The 15,674-nt window shown below is 32.7% G+C and overlaps 1 protein-coding gene across 3 annotated transcripts in view; it reads right to left on the bottom strand.

Annotated features, from left to right (window-relative positions):
* Positions 1-15,674, bottom strand: part of LOC114329267 (lipase 1) — a 128,126-nt gene that overhangs the window by 17,411 nt on the left and 95,041 nt on the right. For all 3 annotated transcript variants that reach the window (XM_050658775.1, XM_050658827.1, XM_050658708.1), the window contains one exon: positions 2,212-2,296. In XM_050658775.1, the coding sequence (XP_050514732.1) occupies positions 2,212-2,296 (85 nt within the window). The remainder of the gene's footprint in view (positions 1-2,211; positions 2,297-15,674) is intronic.

The raw sequence follows: 15,674 nt of genomic DNA on the forward strand, positions 1-15,674 counted from the left end.
AAAAGTTAATAGTAGTTTAATTCGTAAAGCTTATATTCTAAGAAAAAACTCTTAAATCACGCGCCTTTCGATTATAGAGTTACAACCCCTTCGCAAGAAAACCATCCCATATTCCCGGCTTAAGAGAGAGTTGTACTTAAAATAATTTAAATTAATTATTTGGAGACTACATATCGTTTAATAATTTATGAGCTTGCAAAATATACGCATGTCAATTATTGAATTGCCATTTTCTTTCTATAGTGCAGTCACTGAAGGTAAAAATCAACTACGACCTTCGATTTCGGTAAATCTCCATTCATTTTCACGAATTAACAATAACAACTTGGGGTTTTAACCTGGGGTATATGTCACCCCTTCTCGGGGGTGAAAATTACTTTATTAAAAATAACCCCACAAATCGAGAGAGGGACAAATTGTAAGCAAAATTTGTTATATAATGTGATTAAAATAAATTATTACTTTTTGAGTTATTAAAGATCAGATATTTTAATTTTTGTGAAAGAAAATGCATGTTTTAAAGCGATTTTTCATAAATTACTCAAATACTGTAAGATTTTAAAAAAAAGTGTTCATCACTAAAATTGAAGCCAATAAAAAATATAATAAATTGCTTACTTGAAAAACCCTTTAATGTTAATTTAAAGTAAATTATTGGTAATTAAATGTATATTTTTTTCTGCGACTGTTCAAATCTAAGGATTCAAGCTTAAATAACGGGAAAGAGATGTATTTTATAACACTTAGGTACTAAATACTTATCAAAGTACTTAGAAATACCTATCCAAAATGAGCTCCAGAAAAAGTTGATAGCATCAAAAACCGCTTACCAATTTTGGTGAAAATGAATGCAGATTTACCGAAATCGAAGGTCATAGTTGATTTTTACCTTCAGTGACTGCACTATAGAAAGAAAATGGCAATTCAATAATTGAGATGCGTATATTTTGCGAGCTCATAAATTATTAAACGATATCTAGTCGACAAATAATTAATTTTAATTATTTTAAGTACAACTCTCTCTCTTAAGCCGGGAATATGGGATGGTTTTCTTGCGAAGGGGTTGTATCTCAATAATCGAAAGGCGCGTGATTTAAGAGTTTATTCTTAGAATATAAGCTATACGAATAAAACTACTATTAACTTTTTTGTAAAAACTTAGTTTTTCAGTGATTTACGAAAAACCGCTTCAAAACATGCATTTTTTTCACGAATAATTAAAATTTTTGATCTTTAATAACTTAAAAAGTATTGACTTATTTTAATCACTTTATATAATACATTTTGCTTATAATTTGTTCTTTTATAGATTTGTGCAGTTATTTTTTATAAAATAATTTTTCACCCCCGAGAAGGGGCGGTATCCACCCTCACAGTAAAGGCGCAAGGTGGTATCATGTCACCTTTGTTTCTTGAGGTATCCTCTAACCACTGACCAATTTTCGTGAAAGTCGATGAAGGTTCACCGAAATTGAAGGTAATCGTTGATTTTTACTTTCAGTGACTGCACTATATAAAATAAATTGCAATTTACCGATTTAAATGCGCGTAATTTGAAAGCTTATAAATTATTAAATGATATGTAGTCGCCAAATAATTAATTTAATGCATTTCAAGTACAACTTTCTCTTAAGCCGGGAAGCTAGGGTGGTTTTCTTGCGAAGGGGTTGTAGCTCAATAATCGAAATGCACGTGATTTAATAGTTTATTCTTAGAGTATATACGCTGTAGGAATTATATTATCAATACGATATATTTTAAGTTTTCTCAGCATTTTTCTCTTAAGTTAAATCAATTAAAGGGTTGTTTGGGGGTGAAGGGGATGAGCTCAAAAATCGAAACTATATAATTTCAAGAGCTCATAAATAGCTCGTAATTCTGCCGCAAAAACCGATTCAATATTCCTATTTTTAAGTAGTGGGGGCTGACTCAGCCCCTCCCACTAAAGTATTAAATTCCTGCTCAGTGGAACGAGCTCAAAATTTTTAGTTTGCGGAATATGAGAGCTCATAAATAGCTCATAAATCAGGGCTATTCGTTTTTTAATTTTTGCAAGTGGGGGGGGGGGAGCTCAACACGGGTGTATTAAACACAATCACCAGATTCTGTTTTTGACAGAATCCAACGCAACGTTTTTTTTTTAGGTTTTGTTTAATAAAACCTTATAATAGATAACTAAAATCTACATAGATTGTTTAAAGTATTGCATACCTGATCGAATTTCCTGTCCATAATGTAGAAGCATTTTTGTAGATATACCAGCAGGCGCATTGGATACTATTATTGGAAGAAGATTCTACAACAAAAACAATTTTTTATATTATATATTTATCACGAGTACAGCATCAATGTTTCGAATTTTACGCGATCCCTCTTAAATGCTTTTTAAGTGCATTAATTTGTTTTGAATACTGAGAAAATAATAAGTATTTTTGAAAAATTTAAACGTAGAATGAAATATTACATTATTACCAAGTGTCAAAAGTGGCTGAAAACTTCTTAATATGTATTTATTTTAATAAGTTCAGGAGGGAAGATAAGAGAAAATTTAGTATGATTTTTAATTTCAAATATAACATTCACAAGCAACTTTTTGTTTATTATAAGGGACTTTCGGCCCTCGGTAATAATGCAATACTTCCTTCTGCGTTTAAATTTTTCAAAAATACGCATTCATTTTCTCAGGATTCGAAAAAAAAAATGAACGCATTTATAAAGCATTTGACCAAAATTTTGCGCAAGTAATATACATTTTTGTAATCAGTATTTCAAAAGCTTTTAAATAAGGTGTCACATGATGTACATGGTTATTTACTATATTTTGACCCTCTGTAAACTGCTTTATTTACAGAATTAGAAAAAAATGTGAAATACAGAAGTTATTCGATTTTTAAATTATGATTATTTGACGTATATATCTTACTAGTGACGTCATCCATTTGGGCGTGATGACGTAATCGAATATTTTTTTAAATGGGAATAGGGGTCGAGTGCTAGCTCATTTGAAAGGATATTCAATTCCCTATTCAGTAATATAAACATTAACATGATTAATTATACAGGGTGTCCAAAAACTTTTTTAAAATTAAATTAATTGACACAAAAAGAAGAATGTATGTAATTTATTTAATTAAAAATACATTCTACTGCTGTCAGAAAACAGAAATAAATGTTTATTGAATAAATAAACATTATTTTTCACTTAAATTTAATGTTCAAAGTGCCACCCATCTGCCTCTTGGCAGTTTGAACATTGAATTTAAGCAAAAATCAATGTTTATTTGTGCAATAAACTTTTATTTCTGTTTTCCAACAGCAGTAAAATGTATTTTAAATTAAATAAATTACATACATTCTTCTTTTTGTGTCAATTAATTTAATTAAAAAAAAATTTTTTGGACACCCTGTATAAATAATTATCTTAATGTTTAAATTACTGAATAGAGAATTGAATTACCTTTCAAATGAGCTAGCACACGACCCCTATTATCATTTAAAAAAATAGTCGATTACGTCATCACGCCCAGATGGATGACGTCACTAGTATGCTATATGTCAAAAAATCATATTTTAAAAATCAAATAACTTTTTTATTTCACATTTTTTCTAATTCTGTAAATAAAGCAGTTTACAGGGGGGTCAAAATACAGTGAATAACCCTGTACTTTCCTATTCCAAAAAATCAAAGTTATGACTGTTACCTGAAGAGGGATCGCGTAAAGTTCGGGACATGATGCCATAATAATATATTATAATTATTTTAGAAATCTACCTGTCCGAGGGTTTGGTTATGTGCTAAAAATAAATAAGTTAATTATTCTTCCCCTTATTCCAGCGCACTGTATATTTGTAGGCAAATGTATATAATATCGTCGAAGTCAAACAATAAGGCTAGCACGCAATTTTCCCCTTGTTGCAAATTTTAAATTTGAAAAAATATATAGGGAATCAGATTTTCTTGACATGCCATTTCTATTACAACGAATATTTTATTGGCTAGAAGTAGCGACGAATATATATGAAGTCATTATAATATTTGGTATTTTTCATTTTCTATCTTCTTATTCGTAGGACTACCTTCGAAACTCGGATTCCTTTATATTATTATGATCTGTAAATAGTTATATGTGTTTATTGCATTAGTCCAACATTAATTATTACTAATTAATTAATTGAGATGCTACGTATTCTTTGCCCTTTTATATGGAGCTGAAGCCTGGACAATCACGGACGCAACAGAAAAAAGGATTGCGATATTTTAGATGTAGTGTTATCGAAGAATGTAAAAAATATCATGGTCACAACACATAACACACACGGAAACATCAAGAAAGATTAACAAGGAAAAAGAAATACTCAACACTATGAAGGACAGAAAAATAAGCTACTTTGGTCACATATCAAGAAATGAAAAATATGAGTTGATGCGATTGGTTGTACAAGGAAAAGTGGAAGAAAAACAGAACCGGAAATACGACACATATCCTGGTTAAAGAAATTAAAGCAGTAGAGTGTAAAAACAGCAATATAGAACTTTTCAGAACCGCTGCAGACAAAATGAAATTGATGATAGTGGTTATCCTGAAAGGATAAAGCCCACGAGGAAGAAGAAGAAGAAGAAGAAGAAGAAGAAGAAGAAGAAGAAGAAGAAGAAGAAGATTGAATTGATTAAAAAAGAAGGTTGAATTTGTAAAAAGGACATGTAAGCTTACCTTCAGCAACATTTACGATATTTTCTTTGATTGGCTCATAACGATAGCATCATAAACTGATTGTGCAAACCGTCTCTCTGTAACGAATTAAACCACCTGCAACCCCCTGAGGTTTACGCTTTGGCCACACTGGCGATTTTTTACGGCGCGATAATTTACGGCGCCCATTGGTTTGAGTACCTCCTCCACCAATTTTAGATGAAATGATTTCATCTAAAATTGGTGGATGAGGTTGTCAAACCAATGCGCCATAAAAAATCGACCGTGTGGCCAAAGCCTAAGACGAACCCCGTGAAAATAATCCTGGGGCGCCCAAATCGCCTGGGTTGTTTATTTGTCTTTACATTTGAATAATTAAATTTACTTTAAAAAAACTACCAGTTGCCGCGTAGATATATATTTTGTAATAACAATTTTTACCTTAATCTTTTTTAAATTTGGGCAGCATTTTTTGGAGTAAATGACCGGTACCCTCCAACCAAGCCTACGTTTTCGTTTTAGGATATTATAAAAGAGTTACTTGAAAATTTTTCAGATTGTCTCAAATACCTGCCCAAAACTATCTAAAGGAAAACGCGCATTAAATCGGCTCAGACCGTTAGGCTCGGTTAAGAACAATGGGCAGATTTTGCTATACATGGAAATAGAAATGATATACCGCAAAAGAAATGAGAGAATATAATATAGACATAATAGTATTGCAAGAATTGAGGTGGAAGGGAGAAGGTAGGATCGACAAGCAAAATTACACAATGTACTACGGAGGAGAAAATACACAAGGTAGAAATGGAACAGGCTTCATGATAAGTAGAAGATGGAGAGAAAATGTATTAGAATTTAAAAAAGTAAATGGAAGAATATCTTAATTGAGGATAAAGAATAGAGCTGCTAATATCTCAATGATAAATATATATGCACCCACAGAACAAGCTGATGATCAAGAGAAGGATGATTTTTATGAAGCTCTAGAAAGGCTCTGTGAGGAAATTAAAAATCATGACACACTTATAATTGTAGGAGACTTCAATGCAAAGATGGGTAAAGAGGAACATTGGAGATCGGTAGCAGGGAAAGAAACAGCACATGACGCAACAAATGAAAATGGAACAAGAATGGGCAATCTAGCAACAGATATGAATATGTTTGTAGTAAGTACTAAATTTCGGCACAAGCTAGAGCATAAAATAACATGGCTTATTCCAGGAAGAAATACAGGAAACCAAATTGACCACGTTCTAATAAATAAAAAGAGAACAAGAATGATCCAAGATGTAAGGTCATATCGAGGCGCGGATGTGGGATCTGATCACTTCCTTTTAATAGCAAAGCTTAAGTTAAGAATGATAGATATGGAGAAAAAAGAAAACAAAAGGAAGAGATGGAGAATAGAAGAGTTAAAAACAAAGAAACGGCAATATCAACAAGAAATGGAACAACAACTATTGGAAAATAAAGAAAAAGAAAACATTGAAATAGACAGGGAAAATATACGAAGAAGTATAGAAAACACAGCAGATACAGTGCTAGGAAGAAAATATGTAGAGAAAAGGAATGACTGTTTCGACAATGAGTGCGAAGAAATATTAAAGAAGAAAAAATCAGCAAGACTCAAATGGTTAAGAACGGGAGTCACAGATGATTACAGAATATACCAAAAAATCAGAGGAGATACCACAAAACTAATAAAACACAAAAAGGTGAGGTGGATTGAAGAAACCATGGATGCACTGGAAAAAGACACAAAAAACAACGGCAAGCTGTATAAATATATTAACAAGCAAAATAAAAAATTAAATATGGCAACAATAGAAAAGAAAGAGTGGCAAAATTATTTCAAAAATCTCTTAACGCAGGAAAATATATAAGCAAATGAAGATGAAGTTTTGGAAATAACAGAAGAAGAACGGCCTGAACAAAACATACCAACGGCAGAAGAATTTAACGAAGTGATAGGCCAACTAAAACAAAATAAAGCAGTGGGAACAGACTGTCTAGTTAATGAGTTGATTAAACATGGAGGGACAGCCATACAGCAAAGATTGTATAACCTGATTAAACAGATTTGGATAAAAGAATCAATGCCTAAAGAATGGGGAAAAGGGTTAATTGTACCGATATTTAAAAAAGGAAACCCAACAGTTTGTGAAAACTACAGAGGTATTACTCTTCTAAATGTAGTTTATAAGATCTTGGCCACAATGATAAATAAACGATTGATGGAGCATACAGATATAAAAATAGGGGATTATCAAAATGGTCTTAGGAAAGGAACATCTACCGTAGGATGCCATACACATAGTGACTCAGACAGTCGAGAAATTCTATGAATATGACATGTGGCTGCATACCCTCTTTATTGACTTCAAGCAAGCATTTGACAGTATTAAGAGGCCAGAAGTAGTAAACGATATGAGGAATATAGAAGTGCCTGGAAAGATGATAAGACTCGTGGAAATGACGATAAAAGAATCAAAGGCATCCGTATTAACGCAGGCAGGAACAACAGAAGAATTCGAATACAATGCAGGAGTAAGACAAGGAGATGGGCTGTCAACTACGCCCTTTAACATAACTTTAAACGCCATAATTAAGACGTGCAAACTCAATGGGACGATCACCAACAATTCAGTTCAGATAGTAGCATATGCTGATGACCTAGCGGTGCTGGCAAGAGACAAAAGAACCTTAGATGACATAACCAGACAAATTGAGAAGGAAGCGGTGAAAAGAGGCTTAACAATAAATGAAGAGAAAACTAAATACATGAAAATAGAGAGGAAAAACAAAGATACAGAGGAAAGAAATATAAAAATCGGAAATTATAATTTTGAAATAGTCAGTAATTTTCAATACCTGGGAGTAACAATTAACAACAAAAATGAAAGAAATATAGAAATTACTAACAGAATACAAGCGGGTCATAAAGCATATTATAAATACAAAAGTATTTTAAAAAACAAAAAAATCAGCAGGGTTACGAAAATCCGAGTATATATAACAGTAATTCGAACAGTGGTGATATATGGGGCAGAAACCATGAGCCTAACAAAGAGGGAAGAAGAAATGTTAAAAATATTTGAAAGAACAATGGTAAGAAGAATTTATGGACCAAAGAAAACAGTGCACGGAGATTATGAAAGGCTCTTGAATTTAGAAATAAGAAACATACTAGGAGGCGAGGACATAGTGAAAGCTATAAAAACCCAGCGACTACGGTGGTATGGACACTTAAGAAGAATGGGAGAGGAAAAAGATGTAAGAAAAGTTACAATGTTGAACCCAGATATAATAAGGGCGAAAGGAAGACCAAAAACAGGTGGGAAGACCAGATATTGGAGGACATAAAAAGATTGGAAGTGCCGAGATGGAGACAGAAAATACAGGACCGGGACATATGGAGGAAAATAACAGAGGACGCTAAGAGGAACCCTAGATTAGACTAAACTGGAGAGAAGAAAGAATGTGGAGTGACTCACCACAATAAATGAGTCAATGAGCTCAATAAGAGTGGCTCCAACTCCGCACGGAGTGTATAGCCTACATATTCTCGGCATCGGCGGAGAATGATAGCAGGAGCAAAAACTATCGGACGGTCCGATGCCGTTGTGTATTTTTAGTAGTATTTTATAAGTAGAAATAGTGGAGTCACTGAAAGTGGATATGAGCTATTACCTCCGATTTCGTTCAACATCCATCGATTAGCATGAAAATTGGTGAGTGGTTAGAGGATATCTCAAGAAACAAAAGTGACATTGTGCCAACTTGCGCTTTTACCCTGGGAGTGGATGTCGACCCTTCTCGGGGTGAAAATTATTTTATTAAAAATAATCCCATAATTAGATAGGGCGACAAATTATAAGCAAAATTTGTTATATAAAGTTATTAAAATAAATCAAAACTTTTTTAGTTATTAACCCTCGTATGGCGGTGCGGGGTGCAGCTGCACCACAGACCTCGTTTTCCTTACCTTTTTTTTTAATAAATTTTTTTGATTTTTTTTCATTTTTTTATTTGAATTAAATTAATCTAAACGTATTCCACCCATTACAGCGTTTAAAACTCTGCGTTTACGTGATTTTTTTGGAAAAATTACTGTAATGTGCAAAAATGATGAAAATTTCATCCACCTGGAACCTATTCCACCTGGAACTAAGGGCTATGAGACAATGTCGGTGTTATTTATGTCAGAAAAAAAGACCGAAAGTCCCGGCATAACTGTATTTTGTGTAAAAACTTTGTGTTGCTCACACTGTGAAAAATTTCATGTGTTTGTCTTGCAGCGATAATATTTTTTTAAGAAGAAATGAGTACTTTGTTTGTAAAATTATGTTTCATAATATGAAAAACAAGTCCTAATTATCTTTCAAATCAAGTTCCCCAACGTTCACATATAAAAAAATGGATATTCGGATGGGGTGCAAACGCACCCCGCACCGTTGTTTACTTAAGAATCTAAGCACCGCCTTACGCCGGTTAAAGATCAAAAATTTTAATTTTTCGTAAGAAAAATGCATGTTTTTAACCGATTTTTCATAGATAAATCAAAAACTATATATGTTTAAAAAAATTTATTATTACTAAAATTAAAGCTAATAAAAAATTTAAATAAACTCCTTACTAAAAAAACCTTTTACTATTAACTAAAAGTGAGTTATAGGTAATTGAATGCATATTTTTTCGGCGGGTACCCAAATCTAAGTATTCAAGCTTAAATTACGGGAAAATGATGCATTTTATAACATAAACTTATTAAAAATTTGACAAAGTACTTAGAAATATCTATCAAATGAGGTACCCAACAAGTTTAAGCATTAAAATTTATGCTCAAAAAATTAGTCAAACTTTATCTTTTAAAAAATTTTCCAAAAAATATTATCATTTTTTTTAATAACTTCGTTAATTTTTAAGATATCAGGTTCATCTAAAAACTGTTTGAAGGGTAATTCCAGAGCCTATTAAAACGCGTTGAATTTAATCTATTGAACCCTTACTTTTTTAAAAATAAAAGATTAAATGGCCACGGTTACATGGTTCTCGCAGCCAAATTTAAGCTTTAAACGTTTCTATCTCGGTTATTTTTCACCCTAAAGAAATGGTAAAAAAGGTATAATATTTGATATAGAAAATTAAAATTTGGTTATTTACCATTTTTTACGTACCTATATTGAGTATTTTTATAGTTATTATCAAAAGAAAATGAAAATGAAGATAATTTAAAAATTCTGATTTTTTTTTAAATCATACCTTTTTTTTTCAAAAAATGCATTCTAAACCGGTGAAAATTGTTAAAATCATTACTTACGCTAATACAAAGAAATTTTTGTAAGGATTACTATAAATTTTAATTTTTGTGGAAATGGGGTGTTTTATTTTTCACTTTTTCCTAAAAAGTTCGAAAGGGTTCTTTTAGTTTCATCATAACTTGCTTAATGTTTATGCTATTAACTTATTCCTGAGCTTATGTGTTAGGTATTCTGAAGTACTCTTTGATAAGTGTTTAGCAGGTATATTTTATAAAATGCATCGTTTTCCCGATATTTAAGCTTGAATACTTAGATTTGAGTACTCATCGAAAAAAATATACATTCAATTACCTATAACTCACTTTGAATTAACATTAGTTTAGTACTTTGAGTCAATAATGTATTCAATTTTTTATTGTCTTCAATTTTGGTAAGAATAACTTTTTTGTAAAAGCTTATAGTTTTTGGGTTATACGTGAAAAACCGCTTTTAAACATGCATTTTTCACGAAAAAATAAAATTTTTGATCTTGAATAACTCAAAAAGTATTGATTTATGTTAATAACTTAATATAACAAATTTTGCTTAGAATTTGTCCCTCTATGGATTTATGGTATTATTTTTAATAAAATAATTTTCACCCCTGAATACGGGTGGCATCCACCCCCAGGGTAAAAGCGCAAGTTGGCATCATGTCACCTTTGTTCCTTGAGGTATCCTCTAACTGCTCACAAATTTTCATGAAAATCGATGGAGGCTCAAGATTTTTCTTGCCAGAGGCAGTGGTGTATCTTGAAAAACCAACCAAAAAACATAAAAAAGTTAAACTCAGGTTTCATGGAGTACAAAAATAATAACTTATTGGCATTAAGTATCCTTAATTTTCCTAACTAGTGTGTTTATTGGGTTGAATTTGTCTTTCCGTGGTTTTCAGCTAATATATTTTTTTGTTTTAACAATTTTTTTCTTTAATTTTGAACCTTGTTAGGGGGGTAAATTTTCTTATTTTTCCTCCTCGTATATCCGCCACTGGGCAGAAGGGCATATTTAACATCTGTTTTATCGGGAACGTGCGTCGTCGTGAATAATGTTTGCAAGGATGTTGGATGATGGTGTTATACTAGATATACAGTAAGAGTCACCCTACTAGACACCATGGGTATGTCATGTTACTGTCAAGAAAATATTCAAAATAATAATTAAAAAATACATTAGTTAATAGTATTATTACTCTGTTTTAAAATAATCTTATTCAAACACCAAGAATAGTACAATAGGTACTTTAAAGTTTTTACAACTTTAACAAAATGACAACTATAAACTTCAAAATTAAATCAGCTGTACTTAATACAGCTAATCTATCATTTGTCAACTATCTATGTTAATATTCAGTTTCTATACATTTTCTGACGTTCTGGACGTCACTTGACATAAAAATAAACATTGCAACAAGTGAAGGGTCCAGGATTGTAACAGCTAAATGTTCCTATGTGTCTAGTACGGTGGCGCTTACTGTATACATACATACGCGGATACACAGAGTACCCGATAGCATTTTTTAGAACATATTTATTCTGCTTTCTAAGGGGTAATAGCCCAACGAGTGCATAAAATTTAACACTAAACATTCGAAAGTATTTGAAGAACTTTTCATCATCTTCGCGTAGGTCCGGAAACAAATGACAAAAGTACACATAATTTTCTCGTTTTAGATTAATATTATGAATCCAGTATCTTGCTTTTTGTTTTTGTATTTCATTGCACGCTAAGGCAATCATAACATGTTCAGACTCTGATGGGCTATTATAGAAGAACTAAGGTAGGTGTATAGTATAGATAGTATACAATATCGCCATGTTTGCAATTCCGCCAGTTTCCTATATTTCTGTTGTCAGGCTACTTGAGTAAAGATGGCGTTAGGGGTACCTTCTCTTACTATGAACTTAGTGTTGTTGTAGAAGCACATATGATTTTAACCTAAAATTTCAGTTTCATGTGTCGTTTAACCGCCACTGGAATATTGTGAGTTGTTTCTTATAAAAAGTTCTAGTATTTGGTTAGCTGCTCCAGTCTCAAATTGCCGGTAAGTGTTTTTGTCCATTTTTCCAAAATTGATAAGGATCCTTTCCGTTGCTGATAACACAAAAATAATTTTTTTCTATGTATTTTTACCGGTGCTTTTTTCACGAAAACAAATTACGTTATTGTTGCTAATACCGCCATTCTTAATGGTTTGCAATATCTCCATTGGCGATATTGTCAAATCAGTTATCACTCTTGGCGATATTACTAGCAATTACAATGTGACTACAGAATATGATAATAATGTTTTTATTTCAAAATAATTATGCCAAACAAACGAAATAAAGGTACTAGAGGAAAATGGAGGGAAGAAAACATGCAAAATGCAATATTAGCTGTTGGAAATGGACAATCCGTAAATTCAGCAAGTAAGGAGTTTCAGGTGCCCAGAGGTATTTGAGGGTATTTCATGGGACGAAAATCTGTTCTTACGAATAATCAAGAGGAAGATTTATGCAATAGAATAATTCGATTGGCTGAAGTAGGATATCCACTAACAGCCAAAGTTATGCGGCATTGTGTTTTCAATTTTTGCAACACCAGCAATATCGAAACTGCCTTTAACAAAGATTATATGATGGCTGGGCGATATTGGCTCAAAGGATTCCTAATTAGACATCCACAAATGAGATGCAGACGCGCTCAAAGCATGAACCCAGCAAGATCGCCTTTAACAAAGATTATATGATGGCTGGGCGATATTGGCTCAAAGGGTTCCTAATTAGACATCCACAAATGAGATGCAGACGCTCAAAGCATGAACCCAGCAAGATCGCAAAAACTGAACAAATTCATTGTGAATGATAATTTCAAAAAATTAGAAAATACAGGGTGTCCCGAAAAGATTGGTCATAAATTATACCACAGATTCTGGGGTCAAAAATAGGTTGATTGAACCTCACTTACTTATATACAATAGTGCACACAAAAAAAGTTACAGCCCTTTGAAATTACAAAATGAAAATCGATTTTGTTTCATATATCGAAAACTCTCAGAGATTTTTTATTGAAAATTGACATGTGGCATTTTTACGACAGCAATATCTTAAAAAAAATTAAGTAAAATTTGTGCACCCCATACAAATTTTATGGGGGTTTTGTTCCCTTAAACCCCCCCAAACTTTCGTGTACGTTCCAATTAAATTATTATTGTGGCACTATTAGTTAAACACATTATTTTTAAAACTTTTTTGCCTCTTAGTACTTTTTCGATAAGCCAGTGTTGATCGAGATACTTTGAATATTTGTCGAATCCACCACATATTTGTATATGGTTAAGTACGGTTATAGAGACTTGTTCATAATCTGAAAATTTATTTATAGTTTACATTTTTAGGTATATTTTGAAAAAGAAGCTACATCTCGATAAAAGGTGACTTATGAACAAAAGACTAAGAGACAAAAGTTTTAAAAACACTGTGTTTAACTAATGGTACCACAATAATAGTTTAATTGGAATGTACACAAGTACACAAACATTAGGGGGGTTTAAAGGAACAAAACCCCCATAAAATTTTTACGTAAATATATTGAAAAAGAAGCCGCATCTCAATAAAAACGTGCTTATCGAAAAAATACTAAGAGGCAAAAAAGTTTTAAAAACGTTGTGTTTAACTAATGGTACCACAATAATAAATTAATTGGAACGTACACAAAAGTTTGGGGGGGTTTAAGGGAACAAAATCCCCATAAATTTTTTATGGGGTGGACAAATTTCACTATAATTTTGTTTTAAGATGTTCCTGATATAAGAATTATACATGTCCATTTTCAATAAAAAATCTCTAATAGTTTTCGATATATTGAAAAAAATCGATTTTCATTTTGTAACTTCAAAGGGCTGTAACTTTTTTTGTGAGCACAATGCGTTGTCATTTGTACTAAGGTAAGTTAGGTTCAATCGAACTATTTTTTGACCCCAGAATGTGTGGTATAATTTATGACCATTCTTTTCGGTACACCCTGTATAATGAATCATTTGGATATCATGGACAAGCCGCAGTGCATCTATAACATGGACGAAAAAGGCTGCAGATTGTCACTTCATCACCAACAATCTGAAATAGGAAAGAAAGGGGCGAAGAGAGTACATCTGGTAGCGAACTAGCATGGTCAAAATGTTACAGTAGTGTCATGTGGTAACGCTTTGGGTGCCGCCATTCCGCCTTTGATATTGTATAAAAGAAAGAGAATGAAGCCGGAATGGGCAGATTCACTCCCACCGGGTAGTATGGCACTAATGACGGCCAAGGGAAGTATGACCATAGAAACATTTAAGCAATGGTTACAACATTTTTCGCAATATAGAACTCCTGGACCTTGCCTTTTAAGATTTGATGGTGCCAAGTGCCATTTAGATTATTCCATTGTAACTGTCGCCAGTGAACTCGGCATCACCTTGTATTGCTTGCCAAGTAATACAACGCATGACCTTCAGCCGATGGATAAGGCGGTATTTCGTAGCTTCGAACATTACTGGGATAAGGAAGTTTTAAAGTATTGGGCAAGGTATAAGGAACGGTCCATCATAAAACAACGCTTCGGAATAATTCTTTCTATAGTTTGGGACAAATGTATGACTCCATCTAACATAAAGTCTGGTTTCTCGGCTACAGGCATTTATCCCTATAGCTCTGACATTCTTCCTCCAGAAGCATTTGTCCCAAGTAGAGTAATAGAAGACAAGAATGTTGAAGGTCCAGGACTACAAGATAATGAAAAGCAACCAGTTAGAGTCATCACTCCACCCCCAGGACCATCAAATGTTAGTAGAAAACCTCCGGTAACTGAATTAAGGGACAGTAGTGATTCAGAGGATGATGATGAGTCTGAAGCAAATGAAGATGAGAATAATGAATCTGAAGATGACGAATATGAGCCAACTAAAAAGTATCCTTTAATGAAATGCTTAAAACACCTGAAATGGTACATAAGTATGGTACAAGGAAATAAAGGCAGCATTAAATAGTCACCCACAGGTCGTCACAAAAGACCTTTTTATTAGGAATACTGACTTCGTGCCAGAAAAAACTTTGACACCATACGTGTCTGAGAAAAATTCTAAAACTAGGAAAGTCGAAATACGAAGACACGAACACAAAAGCAAGGATGAAAGTTGGTATTGTAAAGCTTGCAAAGAAGATCGAGTGGCCGACATGCGTCTTTGCGTTACGTGCAAATGCTACATGCATGGTGAATGACTTGGACTTACAAAAGACGACATAATTGCAGCATACATATGTCCTTATTGTTCATAAGTATCGTTAAAACATGTTTGGTGTAAAATTTATTTAATTACCCATTTCCATTCCATATTCCATATTAAAAATAAACCTATGCTAAAATGTAACCCCTGGCGATATTTAAAACAGGGGTTGACAATATCGCCATTTAACGTTATTTTTAAAAAGGCCCTAATTAATTAGTGATCATTAGGATAATCAAATTAAGAGGTCATCATTTGTTGGTATGAGTATGGGCCATAAAATGACGACTTGGCGTTTTCTTTGTTTTAATATTTAATCCTACAAATGTGCGATTTTTCTTAACATGGCGATATTGTATACACATACCTTATTATAGAATTCATTTTTAAAATAATTTATATCTATATTAAACGGTTACCTTTCCTGATCGC

The sequence above is a fragment of the Diabrotica virgifera genome, chromosome 1 (assembly GCF_917563875.1).
Source record: "Diabrotica virgifera virgifera chromosome 1, PGI_DIABVI_V3a".
Classification (NCBI taxonomy): domain Eukaryota; kingdom Metazoa; phylum Arthropoda; class Insecta; order Coleoptera; family Chrysomelidae; genus Diabrotica; species Diabrotica virgifera.